This window comes from Buteo buteo, chromosome 10 (assembly GCF_964188355.1).
Source record: "Buteo buteo chromosome 10, bButBut1.hap1.1, whole genome shotgun sequence".
Classification (NCBI taxonomy): Eukaryota; Metazoa; Chordata; class Aves; order Accipitriformes; family Accipitridae; genus Buteo; species Buteo buteo.
Window position 1 is genome coordinate 35,217,309 of NC_134180.1, and position 23,678 is coordinate 35,240,986.

At 42.6% G+C, this 23,678-nt stretch overlaps 1 protein-coding gene across 1 annotated transcript in view; it reads right to left on the reverse strand.

The window, feature by feature from the left end:
* Nucleotides 1-2,580: 2,580 nt before the first annotated feature.
* Nucleotides 2,581-23,678, reverse strand: part of TRABD2B (TraB domain containing 2B) — a 298,250-nt gene continuing 277,152 nt past the window's right edge. The window contains exon 7 of the mRNA XM_075037065.1: nt 2,581-6,894. Within this exon, the coding sequence (XP_074893166.1) occupies nt 6,672-6,894 (223 nt within the window). The 3' untranslated portion in view covers nt 2,581-6,671. The remainder of the gene's footprint in view (nt 6,895-23,678) is intronic.

The following is a 23,678-nucleotide window of genomic DNA, read 5'->3' on the forward strand; positions in this document are numbered from 1 at the left end:
ATCACAGCTTCCCCTCTTTCCGGTGCAAATCGATAAACAGGAAAATCTCAAGTCAGAGTAAAAAGCTGCAATTACAGTCTAGCGGTACAGCGAGAGGTCAAGGGAAGGAGAAGCTTAAGCAAACGGCACCACTGAGCCAGCATCTGGCTCTGCTGGCTGAAGGTTTATATTGTTTTCAGACCTGTGGCTGAACAGGACCCTTAAGAGCAAAAGGACTTGGCAGACTGGGACTGGCCAGAGCCGGGGATAGCTGGCAGTGCAAGACTGGTCAGGGCAGGGAGCGTGGAATTAGGGTTAAGACCATGGTTGGACCACATGGACTCTCCCAGCTGGCTGCCAGTCCAAAGACGGAGATGGCAAGCAGCTTTGGCTGCCCGGTGGGTATTTCAATAGATGGGCTCTTTTTCAACTATGTTTTTAGAGAGGTTCTCCTCTGTGTTGCAACAGCAAGTCCTTCCTGTGCCATGGTTAGCTCAGTTCAAACCGGCTCAAGAGTTTATATGTCCCACTGCATTTCCTACGGTGGCTAGTTCTAAAACAGCTTCGCTGGTGGAGTCCTCTCAAAATAGTGTGTTAAAGAGCAAATGATTTAGCACATAATTAAGAAGCAAACAATGATGCTGCAATCAGCAAGAAGTCTGCAATGTCAGCTACAAGGCAGGATTTGGATGCAAGAAAGAGGGATATGCCAAGAAAAATGAGTAAATCTCTGTGTTTCTGTATCTTGGTGTGGAGAGGTAGCTTCTGCTCCATCCTCAACGGAGACACGGTTCCAGGGTTATTTTATTTGCCAGCAGCAACAACAATGGTTCAAAGGACATCAACTGTTTGCACTGGAGAAAAGTGCTTCCTGCAGCCACCAAGAGTGAACGCAGATGCTTCATCTGGGCTTTTCCACACACTCCAGCTAGTTTGTGGGGAAGGGCTGGCCCATGTCAGGACTGATTCTGCGCTTCCCAGGGGCAGCGCTGAGGACTAACAGCAGTGACAGTAACTAATGTCACTGGTGTAGCTCCATGGCTTGCAATGGTGTTTTAGAACCGTAAGTATCCAGGCAAATGGATTTAGTAGTGAGCAGAGTCTTTAATGACTTTAATGATAAAGAGCTCGGTTCTGCTTTCGCTCAGACTGACAAAAGCCCACTGATTCTGCAGAAAATAACATCATCTTGCAGAGGCTGTCAGGGCATTTTCTTGCCTGTCCCGTGCTGCCCAGCAAGGGGAGGTGAATCTGCTTGTGGCACAGTGTGGGATATTGGTATTAAGCCTTTGAAATGGTAGAGGCAAGCACAGCTCCCAGGTCCTGCGTCTGCCATTTGGAGCCTTTCTGTCTGCCCAAGCCCCACCCAAACCATGCCATGAGGTTACCCCGTGGCTTCTCTTGAGTGACGCGGATCGGAGGCTGAGGCTGCTCCAGACTCATTGTACACCAGGGGCAGCAACTTCTCACCAATAAAAAGGTACATAGAGAGATTCTTCCCATCTCTGCAGGAACAGACTTGACAAAACCACATCACTTTATGAGGAACCTTCCCCAGAGTATGATTTCCTCCACCCCATATTGGTCTTGGGCAAAAGAGAAGCAGTGTGCATAAGCTCTACAAACTGAATGTTCCCTTTTTTTTTCAGTTATTTCCTAGCTTTTAGCGCAAAGGAAAGAACCTAGACATACAAGATTCTTGTGCTATGGATTTATAATAACATTTTATTAATATATTATGCTACAAAAATATTTTGACAAAATAATATTAGAAAGCATCTTTTTATTACACTCTTCAAAACAGTTCAAATAAGCAGGAGGCGGAACAGGATAAAATATTTGAAATACATTTGAATTGAAAACTGACAAATATGCAATTTAAAATTCAGTGTGAGCATGAATCTGCAAGACGGTTAATCATTCCTGCAGAAGAAAAGTATTGACTACTTATTGGAAAGACCTCTCTGCCTTTACCTAGATTAAGGTGCCTCCTGAAGAGCTAGTCACAGGAAAGGTTGCATTTGGGTTGGGACGAAACACACACCCACACACTCACACCCCCTATTGCATACATGCACATATACATGCATACATAGACACACACACGCGCACGCACTCTATGATCTCAAAATTAGGCAATTATCCTTCTGCTTAAGCTGAAACAAGCTTAAATTGAAGCTGAACTCTAGCACACTCCATGGACCATTGATCACTTCAGAGATATGACAAGCCCCTATACTTTTTGGATATAATATAGAAATATGTTATTAAGCAAAGTTTGGAATGATAACATTTATGCTGAGATAATAACAACTTTGGCACTTTGGTTTCTCTAACATAAATATATGCTGGGAAATTCCTCCCTAACAGTGGTATATGGTAATGACTGAGTCATATCATTTGACTAATCAATGCACTAAACATAGATTAAGTTCTCCCTCTTTCCATCTCTCTCTCTCCACAATTGTATATTGAAGAACTTAGATAAATACACAACTCTCTACCTTGGGTGTTCCTAAATTACAGTGGAGCTTGGAGGAATGGGAAGGGAAGTTCAAGAAAGCAGATTTTGACACCTGTATAAAGCATAGTTATCATAAATCACGTTCATCATTTATTGCCAGAAGAGGTATTGCATTATTCAACAGCCCGAGGGATTGCAGAGAAACTACATGAGTCATAAAATATAAAATACCTTCTGTCCCAGTTTACTAACTGGTTCTCCAAGTGGCAGTGCATGTTAATATAGCATCCATAGTTAAACATAAGCAAGAAAAGCTTTAAAACAATGAAAGAGTGGAAGTTAGATCTGTTGCTGGTGGTATGGGATATTTATTCCACCAGGACAAGACCTTGGCAGATAATTAGCATTCATTTGTAATGTTACAGTTACATATAATGTGAATTGTATTGGTGTCAGTTGTAGCTGAGTTGAAAAGATGAATCACATGAGCATTCAGCTTTGGACTCATCCAAAATCATCTCCTTGATTGCCAGACATTGCATGACTCCCGATTGTGTTTCTCAGAGGTAAATAGTATCACCAGTGTTCGCTATTATATATAGCAGGCATGGATATTTTTGTTAAATCTCCTGCTCTTGGAATCCCGTGATTACATGGGAATCTGAGCTTTCCTTGGGAAGAAAGAAAACAGTCAGTTCCTAGTTTTCTGAGAAACCCACAGAGAAAACTGAAGTCCCATGAAACTGGTAGTCAGTGGTACTTCAAGAGCATGTATCAAATCTAATGCACACTTCTTTTTAAACTCATGGTGACTATAATCATGATCCATTGCAATGGATGTGCATAGATCTGTGCTAACCAGTATTAGTGTATTTTAATTAATAGAGGGCTGCTGTAGCTGATTAGTAAATAATCCATTTTATCAATCACAGTGAGGGTCTTATTTTCCAGTATTGCTATGCTTACATGCCATGTAGTGAAAAAAGTTACCCTAAGTCATACTTTAGGGTAAGGCAATAGAATAAAATAGATGTTTGGTTAGGGAATTGTGCTGAAGCCATTCATGTGGGGTTCCTGAGCTAGGATCTACAGGAAGCTACTTAATCTTCTATTTATTGTAAAAGTCATGTCTTCTCCCTTAACCAGAGAAATCTCAGATGACCGAGTGAGCTAGACGCTTTTAGGTGGCAGAAGTGAACTGTGTGGATCCCAAAGCCAGGAGACACCTTGCTTTGACACCCACGCTGCAGTATGACAAACATGGGGCACCAGCACGAGGGAAATTCGGTGAGCTCCAGTAACATTCATTCATTTCACAGAATGATGGACAAAATGCCAGGAAATGCAAATACGTTAAAACATACTTTGATATCCAAGCTATTTACATACTGCGATATCCAAACATACTGTGATATCTGAGCTTGTGAATACTGAATATTAGTGTCCAGTGTAGGAGTGACTCAGAAAAAAACCCCCTCATCAGTGACAAATGAAGAGACTATTCTGTGCAGTATGATGGCAGCTGTGACTGTGGAGATATCTGTGTGCTCCTAATATTAAAAAAAAACTCCAGAGGCTTATGGAGAATGCCACAGGTTGGGAAACTATAGAACTGTAATTTCTAGTCTTGGTCCTGTTGGTGGTTTTCCTTACAGTCTTGGATGAGTTGTTTTTGTTTTCTGCTCTTTTTCTCTCTCCCTTATCTTTATGTGGTCTTGTCTATTTATACTGTAAGTTTTCCAACACCTGGAATTATTTCTGGGATGGTACCACAGAATCATTTCTGGATGTGATCAGATTACAACAAATAAAATTCAATGGGTTTTGGTTCATTGGCTGTTCACTTTTACTATGTAACTTATCATCACCCTCAAGATTTGGCTACCATTTTTGTAAATAAGACATTATTATTCAGTTCTGATCTCTGTCTTGAATAGAGCAAGAGAACCAATCATCTTTTTAAATGCATTAATGTTGAATTTGAAGGTCTGTTAAGCCATTATATTCAAATGAAGGCATTTCTAGGGTAATAGCTCAAATAAAACCAAAATGAAAGTTCTCAAAATATGTTTCCAATATCCAGCTCCCTGCAATAAATATTATGCAAGGTGAATGGCTTCTGTCCAAAACTAACATCTCTAATCTTCTGCTAGCCAAAATACACAATATAAAAGTATGCACAGGGCGTGCTTGAAGCTTACATTTGGGGCAAAGCTCAAAGTTTTCCATTCGGCCTTATCAACTCTTGTGCTTGAAAAAAATAGGGGTAGCTTATAGCACCGTTTGCTGTATCCACTTAAACTGACCACAAACCTACACAGCCTTCTGTCAAAAGTAGAGCCAAGGCTGGAGGTCATGGTGTGCAGTAAATCAAAAAGAAGTTATCTGTATTCTCCCTGGCCTTTGCAAGGCAACAGGTTGGGATGCATGATGGAAAAGCTCAGTATTTCATCACGGTTTCAAATAAAACCATGTAGCTTTTGTAGTCTATTTATTTTCTAACCTACTTTCCTGAATTAACTGGTATGACAACAAACAAACTGTGAACCCTGAACTCTCTCTCACTGCAGAGACTTGAAGATTTCATGGAATCATCTGCAGTCCTGGAGACCAGGCTGTAGGGCTGGTGGGAAACTGCCATGACTGTTTTCAGTCATTATTATTATAATCATCGTTATTATCTGGTATTTTTTTTCCAGTGAAAAGCACTGTTTTTTTGTAAAGAAGACTTTGCAGTATATTTTTCTGTTTTTCAAATTTTCTTTTTTAACTAAGATGTTTTCATCACATGTTTTGGATAATTTGGATTTTTGGTTTGTAGATGACCCTATTTCAACCAAAATTAATTTTCTGGTTGAAACTCTTGTATCCAAAGGGATTTTTCATCATGTTTTGTTGGGGGAAAAAAAATGAACATGCCTTATTAAACATGTTTTTTTTTTCTCATAGATGTTCATTGCATTCATGAAAAGTAGCTGCTTGGATTTGCTTGGAGCAAATTTTTCAGTGAGTGTAAGGTGTCATAACTTTTCCATCTAAGTCAACAGAGGTACCATAGTCTACAAATGGAGGAATGTTCTGTATGTCTCCATGACACAGGGGTTAATTTGGTTCCTGTGGTCTTGAACAGATTTTGGACAAGTCATAATTCAGCACAGAGCTATTGGCTCTAAGCATCATAATAGCAAGATGAAGAGGAATTTGTAGATGGTTTTTTGCCCTCCAGGTTGTCCATCTGCATTAATACAAATGGTACAAAGAAGTTCCATAGATTAACAGGATACTACAACTTTACATCCTATAGACAGACCAAGTTCTGTTCTCATTTATGCTGGGAAAGGTTGTAGGCTTGTGTTTACATAAAATGAGGGAGAGAAGAAAATAATTCCAGTGGGGTTATTCCAGACTTTAAAAGCAATTTTTTATTAAGAAAAAGGTGTCTTAATTTGCGTTAGCTAATGAATTAATCCCAGGGTGAAGAGGGAAATCAGTAATTTCCAAAGAAGTTAAATAGTTTAGTTAAAGACAACAGGGGAACTTAGAGGGTTATCCTGACTAATGACTTACTAAGTCATATAAAAATAACTGGTATTTTATGTTGTAGCAGCTAATGAGTTAAGAATGCACCTATTTTTCTAATGGGCATAGGCCACAGAGAGCAGGATCTGCTTTATTCAGTGTAAGCTATGCGAATGAGATAAAAAAAAAGTAAAATAAAGAAGTTCAGCAGAAATGTACTTATTGGACAGTTGCTGTAAAAAGTAATGGTTAAAGAAACAAAGGCGGCATTCATTTGGTGTCAGTTCAGACATTTGCAGAGTTGTCAGTTAGAAAACAAATATAGAAAATATTAATTTATCTGTTTCACCATCGCTACTGATTAATAAGGATGTTATTAACATATACAATAAGAAAAATAAGTTTACCAGTCGAATAAATACATTTTTTCTTTTTCTTTTTTTTTTCTTTATATGAACACGTATATTTTACAAAACCCCATAGCACTATGGGAAATAAAGATCCTTCTACAAAAAGAAGATGTAAGTCAGTGTTACAATAAAGCTTTAGAATTTCAAAATGTATCTGGGCAAAGAGACAAAATCAGCTAGAAGGCACTACTGAGTCACTGAGAAGGTCCAGCTTGTAACTGTTGTTGTCTTAACCTCCAATTCGTTCATAAATTATCTCTCTTCTCTATTCCAAGGGACTGAACATAATACTAATGTGGTCAGGAAGGCTGCAGTAGATTCAGGAGAAAAGAAGCTATGGCCATGCAGAGAGGAGAAGTTATTGATGGCCATAAAAGGCTGGCTGAAGCTGAGCTTGTAGGCTGAGGCTGGGACGGGCGATCTGAACGCGGTCTCTGATCCAGCCGGTTTGAAATCCAAATGGGAGGTTTGACTGTGATGTAGCCATTGGTTATCCTGATATAGGAAGGCAACGTGGTGGTGCTAAAAGAAAACACAGGAGAAGGAAATTACACAGGAGAACCCTTATCTCCGTGAGCTGTCATTCGACATGGCAGTAACAACAACAACAACAATCACAACTAGTATTATTGTTTACATGCTTTAGACCTGCAGGGAGAGCCCCAGGGGCTGATAAGCATGATGATCTGGAACGAGGTCTGATTCAGGATGTCCCTCAGCTTCTGGCTGCTGGTAGAATATAGCCAAAGGAGGGATCACTCTTGATACATCTAACTTATTGCACTCACTTTTAAAGCATCCATTATGGGCCAGCATCAGAGACTGTGATAGATGTATCTTTGTGCTGACCCAGGATGATCTCATTCTTAGGTTCTTAAGTACCTTCTTGCCACCAAATGTCTCAAAATTTGTCATGTCTCAGAGACTGGATACTAAGTCCAGGAGTACAAAACACGTCCCTCCCCTGTTTCACAAGCCATAAAGAATTTCTCAGGATCCCCTTACACAACTGATAACCTTGAGCACAGGAGACCAAGCAGCTTCGTTTCTCTTCCTGGCTTTAAGCCATTTTGGATCAAATCACAATGCCAAACCCAGACTCAGTGTGAAGTTTCCTGTCTGTGGATTTGCCTCAATAGTGGTGTGATTGCTTATTGATTGTAGCTTGAGTTAGTACTTTGATTTGAATTTGTAGCTTGGAATTCATCATGATTCCCATGACACTGAAGGTCAAAAAGGTCCATTTACAATTGATTTGGAAGTTTTAAGTTGTAATCTCCATTTCATAAATGCATTGCATTTCCATTGCATCCATTATTGGATGATCCGTAATCCACCAGTTGTCACAGAGCAGCACAACCGAGCACGCTAACTGTGCAAGGTGGATTCTGCACTTAAAAACAAGGCATTCTGCTGTGGAGCAAGGAGAAAAAAGACAAGTTCCCCTGCAAACAAGACGTGACACTAATACCTGCAGATTGTCTGTGTTACTTTCTAAATCTTCTGTAAATGGGATTTGGAGGCACTGAAAATGACTGTCAAATAATTTTTTATGGGGTAAGAAGCTATATGCAGTTCTATAAATATTTAGCTACAGTATCTGAGATCTTGACCTTTGAAGAAAAAGGCTGCATCTTGCATAATATCAGATAAAAGGAACAATACCTTGCTCCAGATTCACGCACAGAAATAGAATTTAGTAGCACTGAAGGCTTTTGTCTTTTTCTGTCTAAGCAATACCAAGATAGCTTTTAGCTCAGATGCTTCAAATGCATTGAGTCAATCACAAACTGTGAGAAGATCAGAGTCCACGCAGAAGAGGGCACTGGTAAACACACATGCGGGTCAACATCAAATCCAACAGACAATCACTGCACACTACACTTCACCTCGGGTTTTGGGATAACTCATTCGATTTCTTCCCTCATCCTTTATACTGTCACCACACCTTCTGGGTGGGATAGTAGTTCTGTAGCTAGAAGTGATCTTAACTAATGTGCAATGAATTAGAGTAAAAAGAAAATGCAGTCTTGAATTAAAGACATGGGAATTGCTTCATGGGAGCAGATAATCCATCTGACCAGTATTAGGACTTTGACAGTGAAAAGTGGTGCTTGTTCCAGAGGAACAAACTGCTGTAAATAGAGAATTCTGAAATCAAGCCTTTCCAGAGAGAGCTCTTATCCAAATTCCCATGGTGAGTGGTTGGTTTATGTCTTGAACTGATAACACAAGATACACAGCTTTAGAGCTTCTGCTATATTGCATCAAAACCGCTGCAGTCACTTAATACAAAGAGTTCATCTGGGATAAGCTAATGCCGCTGTTTCAAATTTGTGCAGCTTTTTTGAGCGGTTAATTTAGTGCTGGCAAGAATGATACCAAATTAGACACTCTGTGTGCAAGCTCCTGCAATATACATAACATCAAGTATGAATGACCTTCCCACAGCGAATACAAAGCATCATTAAAACATACTTCTGACAAAACTAGGTACTACACGCTTGGAATAATTCAGCAGAAATGCAGTCATGCTCCAACTTCTGATCCAGATCTCAGTTATCCTGTTGAGTGATGCTGTGGTGCACAGACCTGGCAATGTTGACAGTGGGATCACAATTTGGGTTTTTTTTTCCCCTGTACCAGTTTTCCCTAAGGTAAGTGTGGGTAAGTGCTTGTACTCATCTTTTGGTTACTGTTTGTCACTTTACAGAACTACACAATTTAGCCCTAAATTAAATTTTAAACTGCAAGGAGGGTCTAGTTTTCAATTTCAATTTAAAAAACATTGCCAAAATGCCATTCAGACTTGCAGTTTGGGTGTACCCTCCTCCTGACACATTCTATGGGCTTGATCCTTCACTGCGATTAAAATGTCCCTTGCGCAAACTGTCTTTCTGCAGCTCAGGGATGTATTGTGTGAGATGTCCGATGGGGGACACAGGCTGGCCAGGGAACCTGTAAAAGAATCACAAGCCCATTCATCAGCCAACTACATCTAAGGGATTCCTAAAGCATCCTTAAATCAACATTTTATGTCTCTGTATGAAGTTTCTAGTCAACTGCCAGAGGTGTTTTGTTGGGTTTTTGTTGATTTTTTTTTTCCCCTTTGAAAATAGGCATTTTTTTGGGAAAAAACCCCTGCAGTTTACTTAAAATCCCAGGGTTTCCTGTCAAAAGACCTGAGAATTTTTGACCACTCTTCTCCTCAGTCAGCGAGGTCATATTCTGTTTTCAAGACACTAGATTCCTCTAAAGGCTTCCTTGTTAAGATAAATACTGTTAGGTGGGGTTGTTTGTGTTTAAAAAATCCTGAAGTGCTTTACAAGAGAACAGTGTGTTTCCATTAATGTGTACAAAGCATGCTAATAGCAAATGAATCACAGTTTATCCATATAAGACATTTTCTTAAATGCAACTCTACTTCTAGCCAACTGCCAAGATGGTTTAGAGATATTTAAAGAGAATGATCCCTTTTACCAAACACTACAAAACTCCTTGTAAAACCTCTGGTCCAAGTTTGTAACTAGGCTGTTTCTATAGTGAATGGGGAGAGAAACCTCTCCAGAATGTGGTCCACCTCATTCCAGTGCAGGTCTCTAGGGGTTACTTACTCTTGCTTGGGGTCTTTCTCTTCCTAGGGGTTACAGAGGGGCCCTAAACAGCCAGGTTAGATTACAACCTAATCTTAGAGGTGGCCCTGGTGTCAGGAGATGACTTCTCCAAACTCCCTCTGAGCATGTTTGCACGTGCACGTAGGATCTCACTGACCCTCGGACCTTCCCTGAGGGTGAAAGCAGCAGCAGAGTCCCCTGAACTCAACTAGAAAACTTCCATTGTCCTCAGGGAGGTTTTGATCATTCCTGAAATGGACATAGGGAATAATAAAAATGAATCACAGATCTGAGACGTAATAATCTAAATTATTATCATGCCTTCTCTTGCCAGCCCAGGATATTCTGTATTTCAGTCTTTTGTGTCTGATAAAAATATCTTTAATAAAACATTCCACATGATCTGTGGTGAACAGACAACCACTGGCTCCACTGTTCATACCTCTCTTTTTTGCTTCTGTGTACAGGATTGTTTTAAAAATTTGGAATACTCCAGGTATCTTCTAGCCAAATGACCTGCGGTATCATATTCATGAACTTGTACTTTTGATCAGATAATAGGGCAGTTTTTCCAAATCAGTGCATTAGTCATATATTGTCTTACCATCATTAGAACATGTAAAACTTTCCCCAAAAATGGGGCCTCAGGCACAGGCTTTGTGAACAGACCCTACTGAATCCAATTACATGATTCAAGTCCTCTACACTGGGGGCATGCTGAAGCACCTTGATGATTTGGGATCATTTTAAAACTGAAAAATAAAACAAAAACACTTGCAACCCTTTGGGGGAGTTTCTGTTCTGGTTTAGCTTGCAAGGACTTTGCAAGGAGCTCACAACCTAAATTTTAGCATGACTTGGTTTATCCATATAAACAGGGCTCATCTGACCACATGTGACACCACAACAGAATGAGGGAAGATAGGACCAGGAGGGACTTTCTGGCCACCTGTCCCAAAGACAGTGACGAGATCTAAACCTCTCCTGACATTTAAGTCTAATCCAGTCTCCAAAAAACCCTACAATGATAGCAATTCCAGAGTCTCCGCAGACATCTATTCCAGCATTTCACCGTTCCTGATCTCCAGAATTACTGCCTAATGTTTCACCAAACCTCCCTTGCTACAGCGCGTGTTCGTGACTTCTCCTGTCCCCATGGGCAGGTTTATTCCTCTCCTCAGCAGCCTTTCAGGTGCTTTGAAGACTTAACCATGTTACACTTCAGTCTTCTCTCTTTTAAGCAAACAATTCCCTCTGCCTTTCTCTGCGAGTCCTCAGGTGCTTTCCCTCCGTCCTTTCTTCCACTCTCCCCTGGCTCTGCCTAGTTGAGCAGTGCCTTCTCTGAAATGAGATGCCCCAAACTGGAAACAGTAGGTCTAGCTGGGATATTGCCAGCCCTACGCTTTGTGCAGTAGGTACCACAGCTTCTTTATTTGCAAAGCAGAAGAAAGTGCATGAAAAATATGCAATCTCCAGGAAGATTGTCTTTTCACTACTTTTTGCCCCCAAAGTCCAAACTGCCTTTATGGTCCCAGTAACTGTTCTGAAGCTCATGAAAAACTGATGGTGCTCTGAGGGGGTGAGGATGGACCGAATTATGGTGATATTTCTATGCATTTTTAATCTGCTGCCATGCCTCAGTTGCAACACGGTTTCTGTTCAGGGTGGAGGATGTGACCCTTTTAAGCATAACTTACAAAGTGTTTGGGGATTTTTCTGGATCAAAGGAACTATATAAACACATGACAACTATTTTTAATAAATGTAAACAAATGTGGACTCAGACAGCCCTTCTTACAATAGCATCTGATGAAAGAATCTTACCAAGACAATGTGCCAGCATAGATTGAACCCTGAAAAAACGCATGTTTCAACTGAAAAACTAAAGAGCTAGTAAATGGAAAGAAAATTTTTTAGTTAATACAATAATGGCTGTTTTGCATTTGTGATTTGATGTTAACCTTATGATGGCTAGGTTTTTTTTAAATGATATTAAGCATATGCTTCCTGTTTCTTTTCAAACAAATTTTGCCCTATTTTTTTTCCTTTTCATTTAATGAACAGATGTGAAAGCAGTTGATCACATTATTTTTCTGGTGATCAGAAATAATGTTCTGCTAGAGAAGACAATTATTCTTGGAACTAACTAGACCTATTTATGTCACCAAAATTTATTAATCAAGATTTGAAAAATACATCTGCTTAAAGCGCTGGGACAAACCCATTGCAGTATGTAAACAAGCTGGCTGGCAAGAAGTCTGACCACACATTTGAAAGAAAAGAATAGGTGCTCAACCAAGAGGAAAAAAAAGTACATTGGGGAAAAAAAAATCACACTAGGAATGTCACAAGGATTTTACTGCGAAAACCGCTAAAGTAACCTCTTAAAGGGAATGTGAAGTCCCCACCTCCTGAAATTTTCATATTATTATTTGATGTGTTTCTGGAAGGGACTCTTCAGATCAGCACAGGCTCTGTTCCCCCCAGGCTTCATCTCTCTCTTCATCATTGCTTTCCTTATGGACACTGTTCTTGCAGTCTGAGGGATAAATCCTGCAGGATGCTGAGTCTCTCGGTCCCAGACTAGCAGGACGCTAAGCACTGCAAGCACATGAGTGCTTCCAGCAAGGCTAGTATTCACATACTTACAACTCAGCACGTCCTAAAGTCCTTTGTGGGATCAAGGCAAAGAGGCTCACGCTTTCGCAAGGTTCAGCTGATTAAAAAAAAATAATGATCCAACCTGGATCTGATTAAGGAATTCAGTTTTGGTCCAGAGGAGGCCACTACTTACTTGCAGTAGTGTAGTAAACTGCCTTTGCATGTCTGAATGAATAAGCAATATCGCACGCTGGTTTGTGGCCAACAGAAAAGACGGGGATGAGCCAAAGAAGAGCCTTATCTCTACTATTTTCCCGTTACCCCAGGGCTATTGGGAGTCCCTATCTTTGGCCATTTTCCACACCGCAAGCATCCATCCTCTCTGCGAGCAGCACAGCCGCGGAGTTGCGAGGAGGTTCGCTGTCGATAGAGGGGTCAGGCAACAACATCAGGAGCACTTCAACGACCCGCCGCTCTCGATCCGAGCTTTCCTTCTGACGAGACTCAAATGGGAACCATCTTTCCACCTGAGAGGAATGTCACGCTCTGATCTGGCCTTAATTCAATTCTCTGGCTCCTCTAGAGACTGACAGCGAGCAATTCTCCTCCTTGAAGGAGGCATCCGTGAGCCTCCGGCCCCTGCGCGGAGGCAAAGGCAGTGCATGTCCACTGATAGAGGTCTGTTCCCCCAGCCCTGCTCTTTGGTAGGATCACGTCTGCCATGGCTTATCTCTAGGATGATGAAGAAGATATCGAGGGGAAAAGAGGGAAAGGGAAGCAGGCATTGGGTCTGAAAGGACAGAAAGCTGTGAACAAGCGTGCCAGGACCCCGAGCCGCTCTGTCACCGTGTGCTGAAGCGCAGGAAGGTTGGTGGTGGGGAGCAGGACACGGCACACAAGGATGGGATGCTTGCGGGGTGAAGGGAAGGGATCTGAGGCACCTTCACCTCCTGAACGTGCAGGACCGAGGCGACCAGCAGCACCCGCGGAAGGTGCCATCAAGGAGAATCACGGGCAGTCCTTCAGATGCCCTGGCCTTTAATAGGATTTAAAGGGTGGGGTTAATTGTAGCTATGCCAGATGCAGGCTTGTAGTCAGAGCTATTCAGCTGTGTTCCCGCTACAGTTTGCGGGGAACAAGACATCTCCAGAGGACAATCCTTTCCCCGCAAAGGCATGTCTCTAAGGCAGGCGAGATGAGCTGCTTCCGAAGATCTCTATCTCTGGAATTCAGGTCTCCTCAATCCCAGCCAAGCTTTTGCCCCAGCGAGGGCTCTGACCGGTAAGGATGGGTTTCTGAACTGCGACGGGGCCGCAGCGTGGGGAAGAGGAAAGCTGCTGATTCTGCAGTGCAAAAAGCAGCAGCTGGTGGGGACGCAGCCTGCTGTCCCCTCTCTGGGGTCTTGGCTCTGAGGTTTGACATGAAGGAGGGGAAGGTGGCTTACTTGGATCAGGGCATCCAGAGATGGCGTAAGCAGGAGGAGGCTCAACATTGAAATGCAGCTCAAATGCCTCTGGTGCATTTTTGGCCCCCTCTCTGGATGGACCATGGGCTGGAAGCCAGAAGATTTGGTTTTTATCCCCATGTCACCCACCGAGGAACCATCAAAACCTCATTACATCACTTTACTTCTATTACTCCCCTGACTCTGATCTGAGTCAAGACCTTGACGCCACCGGCATTAACCCAAGGTGAAGCGTTTTGCAGGCTCTCACTGTGATTTGCAGGTCCCGATTGCCCAGGCCACCTGCGAAATACCTCCGTGATGACAAATTCAGCCCCAAAGTGACAGTGACCTGCAGCGAGGCTGAGTACTACAGGGGCATCCTAAAGCCACGGGTGGGTCATATTGTTAAGGCAAAGTGTGTCATCTGCTGTGGGGCCAGAGGAGGGGACGGGGATGGGACAGAAAGGGACAGGGGCAAGGGAGACCGCTGCGTCAGAGACAGGGGAAAGCGGAGGAGAGGAGTTTGCTGCCACAGCAATGCAGCCTGAAGGTCCCCCCGGCATGGGGGCACAGTGATGCAAAGGTGGACATCAGGATGCATCTGGCAGGTAGGGAAGGAGCAGGTGAGAAACAACTCCAGCACAGCCCGAGGGCCCTTTTCTGAAGTGAATTTCCAGCACGTGGGAAAGTTTCCTGCACCTCGCGGTCAGGTTTAGCTTTCCCCCATCCCCAGGGGAGACCGGGTACGGCCCTTTTCAACCTCCCACCCTGAAGCCCTTCAGAAAACCCTGCAAATACAAATCCTGCACCCACACATGTGGCGGTGGCAGAATCAGGCCCGCCGCTCCTTTCCAGACAACTGCCGAATGGTGTAAAAACACAGAACGCTGTAAAACCCAGTAACCTTTGAAGCACACCCTCTGAGTAATTACCCCATTCCCATCTAATGACTTAAAGATGTTATATTCCTCTCTGATTTGGCAACAACAAAGATTTCGACCTTATTAAAACCAGCCCATCAGGAAACTACATGTCATCCTTTAAAAAAAGAAAAAAAAAAAGGAAAAAAAAAGAGGGAAAAAAAAGAAATTAAGTTCCTTAAAATCCCTGTGAACAATAATTCAAGATACTGTAGCTGAAGACCCATGATTTGTTGTAGAGTGTCTGGGTGGTCCCAAGGCAGGAGATGACAACATTAGCTCTTTCCTTTGCCCTTCTAAGAAATGCTTTGATGATTCTCTAATATCCTAAGAATATCCCCCCGTGATTCTGCACTGGGACGAGGCAATCACAGAGCCGGGATAATGCATCCCAGTTTTACCCAGGGCCTGGCCCTTGCCAAGAGGGGATAGCTCGGAGCCCTTTGTTTCACCAGTTCTGCACTGACATCTGAGCCAGGATGTGTTCATGATAGTCTAAATAGTGATGTGGGCCCAAAAACATCCACAAACTCACCCCCACCCACTGCACACATCTGGCCGTGTACCTGATTTGTATGCACAATTAAAGCACTCATCATCACGGCTCAAATAACCAAGTACTTGTTTCACTGGTCCTTGGACAGATGATTGCAGTTTTTACAGCCAAAGTAAGCAAGAACATCAAGGGTGCATACACAGATAGGCTTAGTATTGTAAATATCTTGCCAGTGATGCAATCTGTGAAGATTTTTGGGCAACCTGCTGATACACAACATGTAAAGAGTTAATTTGTTGGTGCTGCAATCAGGTGGTTTTGAACCAAATCCCAAGCACGAGCAGAATATCTGTCTTTTGTCTGTATTTTGCAAACTGGCTGCTCTCACCAATACAGTCCTACATGCAAAACAATTTGCATTTTTGGGGTGGTCAAAATCATAATCCATATTTTATGTCTTGGGCTCAACCTTTCAATTAATTAGAACCAGAGTGACTCGGTCTGCCCTCTCCTATGTGCACTCAAGTGTTTGTTTGGCATTGTGTGGGCCCTGTGGCTCAAATATTTTTTGCAGATGCACAGAATTAACCATGCATGTTTAGATGTGCTTGGGGAACACATACATTCATAGACATGTATATATTTGACCCTGTCACTTTCTTGTTAAACACTGTAAAAGATATCGACTTTCCCCTCCAGATTTTAAAATGATTTAGAATAGGCAGTAGTGGGGAAATACCTAAAACATCCTGTCAAATTAAGTATTTTCTCCAAGACTGTTCTCTAAGACACACAATTATTCCAGCTAAGAATATGCCTGTGCAATGTATTAAGGAACAGAATGAACAACTAAAATATAAACTGGCTTAAATGGATGTCCAATATACTGCATTTTTCCATTTGATTTTAATTTTTCTTTTTCCTCCTCCCTGTTCTTTTTCCATCTCTGCGTAACAGTTATTCTCTCTGCTTAGTCTGTATCACATTTTTCTCTCCGCTTCGTCTGTATCACATTTTTCTCTCTAATTCACTGGGCTCACTTTCCTGCTCACTGCTTGTATTTTTCCAGAGTCTCTCTTAGTAAGAATAATTAAGGTTGGGTCAGATCTTTGAACCTGTTATTTGGAGCAGTATTGAATTCAAGCTTGTTCCACTGAACAAAAGCACTGGCTTCTTTTTCTTTCCAACAGGCTCACTCTCAAAATAAAAAAAGGTTCATAGGGTCTATCTACCAGGCAGAAATGCCAAGGACATTAAACTGCTGCATTGCCCACGAGGTTTGGGTTCCTCCTGCTGCTTGCAAAGCAACTACAGAGATACCAGCCACAGCATAAAATCCTTCTCCCCAAGCACTTCCAAGCCCTCTGGAAGCCTGGAGATGCCATCAGTGGCTCGTAAAAAGCTGCTTGCTGGCCTGCAGGGCTGGAAAGGCTGCAAAAGCTTTCCCTGCCGGGTGTCCTAACCCGAACCCCAAAGTGTCTCTGCAGAACTGAGCTTCTGTGAGCACGGTCCGCACCACATCTCTCCACGGTACAGCTACATGAGGCATCCCTCACACCCAGCAGCTCAGAGGCAATAGGCTCGGCTCCCTCGCCTTCCAGCATCGTGGGCTCAGGCCCCAGGTATAATGCTTACTTTGTTCAGTTAAGTTATTCAGGAATTGTAAAGAGGAGATCTGAGTGAAATCGGAATTTGGCCTGGCATTTTCATAATTGCAGGAACCCAGCTTTTATAGCATTAAAACCATATGAATTTAAATAAATCCTACTTCTCCTTCATCCCAGTGAGTAACTGGACTTAGACCACAGCCGCCCTTTGGGGTCCTGCTGGGTTTTCAGCATGCAGCACGGCCCGCGCTGCCGGCAGTGTCAGGGAATCAAATTTCCTCCCGTTTCACTCTACAATGAATCTGTCTTCTTAGATAAACCCGCTCCCACACTATAACTGTGGTTAACCCCCTCTTATAAACCAACTGCCCACCACAACAGTAATGTCATCTTCTTCCCTGTCATACTTTTCTTCACTTGATTTCACAGGGCATGAAACTCACTAGTTGGAAGGGGAATAGCAGAAACAGAAATAAATCCCATATTCCTTACTCTTTTCCTTTGGGCTAGCATTGACAGTGTTGTGTGTTTGCATTTCCACTGAATTTTAAAGACATTTCTTTTTCTTTACGGTAGTTCACTGGAAGGTGAAGTCTTTTACATTTTATAGATTTTCTGTAGCTTTGCTAAGTCCAGAGCTTTACCTTGAGGAACAGCAGATTTGCAATCTTTCGGGGTTTAGATACTGCTAGATACGAAGATCACTCAAATATATAATAAATCCAACTTAGGGCTGCAGTGTTTGAGAAGTTTTGTTCTGGCTTTTAGATGGCAAGTGATCTCTTCAACACATCTGCGTATCCCTGGGGCAGACAGCCATTAACACAGCAAGCAGCGTCCTCTCAGAGGTCCCATCTTCAACCCAAACCCTGTTTTTGAGACGACTCCATTCACTTTTCTCCCTGATGGGTGCAGCGCAAGGAGCAGCCATGGCACGGATGGGTCTCTGTTGCTTCCATAGCCTGAGCAGGAGGGAAATGTCTTGGTCCTGACCCCAAGAGCTCCAAACCTCACGTGCACAGGGGTCCGACCTCCCTGCAGGGTCACTGCTGGCCGTACCAGTCTAGGGAGCGATTCAGTTTGCTCTAAAGATGGAAACAGCCACATTTTGTCAGCCGAGTAGTGCTGTAAGTTAGGAGTCTGGATGTGGAGCTGGCCACCACCACAAAAGAAAAACCTCCGTATCAAGAATTGCAATTTAGGAAGTGCAGGTGCTTTACTAACTACTTCGGTGTTTAAGAAATCCAACTCACCCTGGGCAAAAGCCCACTCAGCACTTCTTACAGTGTCTGCGACTGCAGTCGGCCTTGCAAGTTTAATGCAAACCACACTCTTCACCCACCCCAAACAGCAGGGTAAAAGTGCTACTGTGTATTGAATTTTCTCTGCCTGTTAAAGCAGACAACTTATTTTTCAGCTGAGTGAACGTAAAGAGTTTTGTAGAGCTGTGTTAAAGTGCATTTCAGATTTAGAGGAATTCCCTTTACATTAGGGTACTCGGTGCATTTTCCCTTCTTATCTGTTTGATAGGAGCCAGAAGTATGGTTTTATTTTTTGTGTGTGCGATAGACAATATACCATGAGGAGTCATAGTTAAAGGCTCTAAGGAGCCAATCCTTAGAACATCTGGCTAGTGAAAGCCCTGGATATGGAAAATATAAATGTCAAGGCTCATATTTATAAATTGGAAGGGCCATGACGACATCTGCTAACAAGCTTTCTTCCAGAGCCCATTTGCTGTACATGGTTATTCACAGGCAACAATAAACATGTGCATGGATCACATGCGTGGTCTGCCCTTCCTTTCAGTCGCCAAAGGAACACACGCTCCAATAACACACAAACGCTCTGTTCTCACAACACAGAAATACAAGTGTTTGCAAACCTCACAGCAAAGCTCTTGCATACCAGACCACAGTGGGGTACATTGCTGGAACAGACTAAAAATAGCTGGAGAAAAAGCCTTGCATTAACACAGAAGACAGTCAAACTCACTTAGCGCTAACTGTTTCAGTGGAATAAGCACTCTCCTTTTTTTTGCCTTGCTCCACAGGAAACACTTTGTACTATAGGTCCAGTCCCGAAACCTTATTTTTATGATGGAGCAGTTGTGGATGGGAATCTCAAGACTTAAATAGAGTCTAATCTATTCAACCGCAGTAGCTTAATATTAACATTAAACCAAGCTGTAGGTAAAATAAACTTGCTTCTACGTTTATACCCACAGGCGCCTTTTTTCCAGCTTAATGCCAACTCTAAGTGCATTTCTGATGCCTGAGAAATAAAAAATTGATCCAATGCATAAGCATAAACGTTTTGCTAACAACTTATTATTGTAGGTGTCTGGACCACAGTTTGCCCCCAACGGGCCCCCGGCACTCCTGGCATTGGCCACCATCACAGAGACGGCCCACGAGGCTGCCAAGTTGTCAAGAGAAGGACGAGCATCAGCAGAAAGAGCCTGGATTGCTTTACGATGTCCATGAACTTAGCAAAGACTAAATGGAGCCAATGCTGACTGTCTTGTCCAGCCTGCAGTGCTCTTGGCCACACATACATCTGTGTGAATATGGTAGGAAAAGCAAAGAAGATGAAATAACATGGGGGAGACCTACCTCCTGGTTAAAAACATGAAGGAGCACGATACCTAGCTATGCGTCCTACCTACTGCAGTCTGCAGTAAGGCCAGATGACAGAGACATGCCCCCATCTCAAAGGGGTTGTGCTGAAGGCTGTAGGCTCCAAAAGCCCACACTTTCATTGGCACGGACTGACTGCAAAGTGACGTGCAGTGTTTGTAGGGTCACAGCCTCCTGCAAGGTGAGCGCAGGGAGCTGGAGGTGGGTGCAGAGGTCTGGGGATGGTGATGGAGGTGCTGGAGGGGTCCCTTCCTACTGCTTGCTCCAGGGCTCATGCCTAAGCGCATGCAGCCAAAGTTAAAAAGGGCAGGTAGAAAAAGTATTGGAGAAAGAGAAAATTTAAGCAGAAAATGGAGAACTGTGGAACTGAAAAGTTAACAGGTTGTCCAAAATCAAGAGGAGTCCTGGCACTGGGTGAGGAAATGAGACCGCGCTGGCTGAGAAACAGCGGAACAAGTGGGGATGTGCATCACGGAGGAGGAGATTATCATAACTCAGCAGCTGCTCCTCCTTGAAATTGAATCCTAAGCAAACATTTTGTTTGTGCTGCATCAGACAGATCTTAGGTGGCTTAACAAAGCTAGCAATGGCAGGGCTATGTTCAGCCCAAGTCAGAAATACACCAAACTGGGGCAGATATAAATATATAATATAGACTATATTTACTCAATACATCCCAAATGAAAAGTAGAAAACAAGAAAGGAAGAGAAAACTCTTAATAGGTTCCATAAAGTATCTTGCATTGTATTTTGAATCTTAATCAGCATTGAGGAGGAAAGAGCAGAAAGTGCTCTTGGATATCCAGTGTTGAAAAATACCTCACTGTTCAAAAATCCTAGCTTTTGCGTGCTCCAATCTTGTTACTTGCTCGCCTTCAAAAATATGGATTTAATATTCATGATGGATTTAAATTTCACGAAAATAAAATACTTAATGCATTACCAATAAAGAGTTTAGTTTCACGAAATAAAACTGAAATCTATATACAAATTATGTCTCAATTTCCAAGAGACTTCTGTGTTCTTTATCTCTAATGATTTTATTTTCAGGTATTTATAGCTTTCATTAAAATACGGTTTGCACACCGCTTCATATTAATTGTTGATACCAGTGGTGAGACACTTAAGCAATAGTCAAAGTATATATTCAAAGCTTTTGTTTAATTTTTTTTAAGTTTATCTGTGTTTGTTTCATCACACAGTGGCAGCACATTATAGAGAAGAACAACTGAACAAAGCAAAACATACAGATCTTTTTGTGTGTCTAGCTGGTGAAAGTGCGGCCACACATTTTTTCAGCCCCGTCTGGAGGATAACAAATTAACTCTTTGACTTTACAAGGGGAAAGAAGTTATCACTCACGGCCAGCTGACAGGGAGGGTCTATTAGCATGGAGATGCTAGAGTTTTGGACACAAATGTCAGGACTTCCCATCCGTTACTGCGATGCATGAGAGAGCTGTGTGCCGAGCCCACGTTTCACAGCTTTAATTAATATGTTCTGTGCACTCGGACCAACCTGATAATCCAAGAAGCCTCAATAAAAACCATCTAGGGAGGGAGGATATGTCATCACTGTATTGTATGTTACAGTCAAGAGATTTACCTCTTATTTATAATGCACTGAGTTATACCATGCTGTTATTTTACTTCCACTGGAAGGCTTGTGTACTCGGGGCTGTGCAAAGGGCATGATGAAAGAATTGCCAACAGTGCTTTTTTAAAGGAGGCATCAAGCCATCTGCTCATCTTAAAGGGGGATAAAAGGGAAACAGTAAGAAACGAAAAAGGGGAAAATGCAGTATTCCCCATGCTTTGCTCTCTGCTCAGGAGGAGCTGAGGATGCCTTCACAGAAGCAAGATTGCGTGTTTGAGAGAGGCATGCAACAAGGGGAGAGAGAAGGACCAACTGACACCCTGCTTCACTGCCCAAAATGTCTTCTTCTGGCCACTGTATGTCCACCAGAGTTCATAAAGAACTGGCCAAAGCAAAAGCAGATTTCAGGCCAGTTCAAGACATAAAGGTTCAGCTTCCACTGAGGAACCAGGAGGGAGTATTTGTCCAGGAAGTGTTTTGAGACCACTCAGCCTGACAGAAGGATCTTGTACCCAAGCTGTCAAACCACGAGATTTCTCTGATGAGTAGATATTTGTATGCCATGCCCTGGAGACTGGGGGAAGTCACTGATAGGGACTGTGATCATGAAAGATTCCCAAGAAGGAAATCCTGCCAGGAAAACAGCAAATAAAATGGTAGACAGAAGTGCTGGAGGAAAGCCACGCAACGCAGTTAAGCCCCAAATAGCAATGGGGTGGGAAGGTGGGACTCCAACACACCTACGCTCCCGCTGTTCCTGGCTGCTGGAGCGGTCCCTTTGGGAGACAGGTTCACTAGAACAAGTTAGAAAGGTCCTGAAGCTGCATCCTCATCTGTGGTTGAACACAGGGCAAATAAATGCAGTGGTGGGAACTGCTTACTGGGCTGCATGGAGGCAGACTGGAGGAAGGAATGATCCCCTCTCCCCATGAGCATCAGTAGGCATGCACTCTTCAAGCTGTATCCTTACCAGGGAGGCGGATAGAGTAATTTAAACAAACAAGACCCCAGTGATGGAAATTTCAGGCTCAAAGCTACCATATGGAGGGAAATCATCTGACCACAATTTACCTGTTAGACTTCAAAAGTGTCTAGGTCTCCTCTAAAGAAAAGCAGTCTTTTCTTTAATGAAGTTAAGTACTGTATTTCAGCACTGTGTGTTGTGAAAAGGAAGCAATTTGGATTCATTTACTGAAATTTACCTTTCAGATGCAGTTAAGTGAAATTAAAAGTTTGCCTGAGTTGACAGAGTTCTGTTTTCCATCACTGCATTGTCTTGAAAGAAAGGATAACAGGCTAAGTGCTTAAATTCCATCCAAACTGATAAGGTTCACTCTATACAGGCACACTTAGTGCAGTTTATTACACATTGTCTCCCTTCATCCATCACTGGTGTAACTTTTTTTTTTTTTTTTGGCCTAAAATAACTGTTACTTCCAAAAGAAATTGATATTTGTGATGTTGTTGCATTCATCTGGGGTTGAATAGTCAGCACCGGGCTATCAGAGAAATGCCATTTCCAGTTACAGGAGGAATTCATTTCATTTCCCACTAATGGCAGGTTTTTCAGGGCTGAGCTTGCATCTGGGACAAGAATTTCTTTTTTTTTCTTCTGATAACAATTCTTTTCCTTTCATTTCTTTCCTGTGCAAGTGAAGCATCTGTGTGTCCTCGGTGTCCTTCCAAACACCATCTTCACCCAGATCTCTTTCTGAGATTCTCTGAATTTGCTCATTACATCCTCTCATATTCTTTCTTCCCACCACTGCATTTCTCTCCTTCACATCCCCCAGCTGCCATCGCTCCTTCCAAAGCTCATGCTTCCTGAAACACCCTCCCAGTTACTAATACCCCTCCCTCCCTTTTCCCAGGAGCTTTCCTCCCACCCTGCCTTAGGGCCCCAGGAGCTATAACGCTCCCTCCCCAGCTGGGAGAGGTTCTCTGTTCTCTGGGGCTGGTTTTGTTTGTAGCCTTAAACCATTTGCTCACTAGAACAAAGGTGCGATCCTGATCCCGCCTTCATTGACTACTCTGAAACGTCACAGACATTTCTCTAACTCTTTCAATTAACTGAGCAGCTCATCACGAAAAGCCAGTGAATGATCTGTAATTAATTATTTATATTACAAGGGAAAGCTTAGCTAACACAGGGTCAACAGGAACAATAACACGCTCTGTATGCCAAACTGCAGCCTTCCAGTCCAAGGGTTTTGCCTCCCTCCCTGCTGCCCCAGCTAGTTTTTGGCTACGGGAGCTAGCTAGGGTTTAAGTTTTGTCTAAGTTCAAATCCCTCCCAAAGACAGACTTCAGATCTGCACATTTCTGCAAAATCAAGTCATTAAAGAAAAAAATCCCGCTACTTGAAATCTCCTTTTAATTTTGTTCT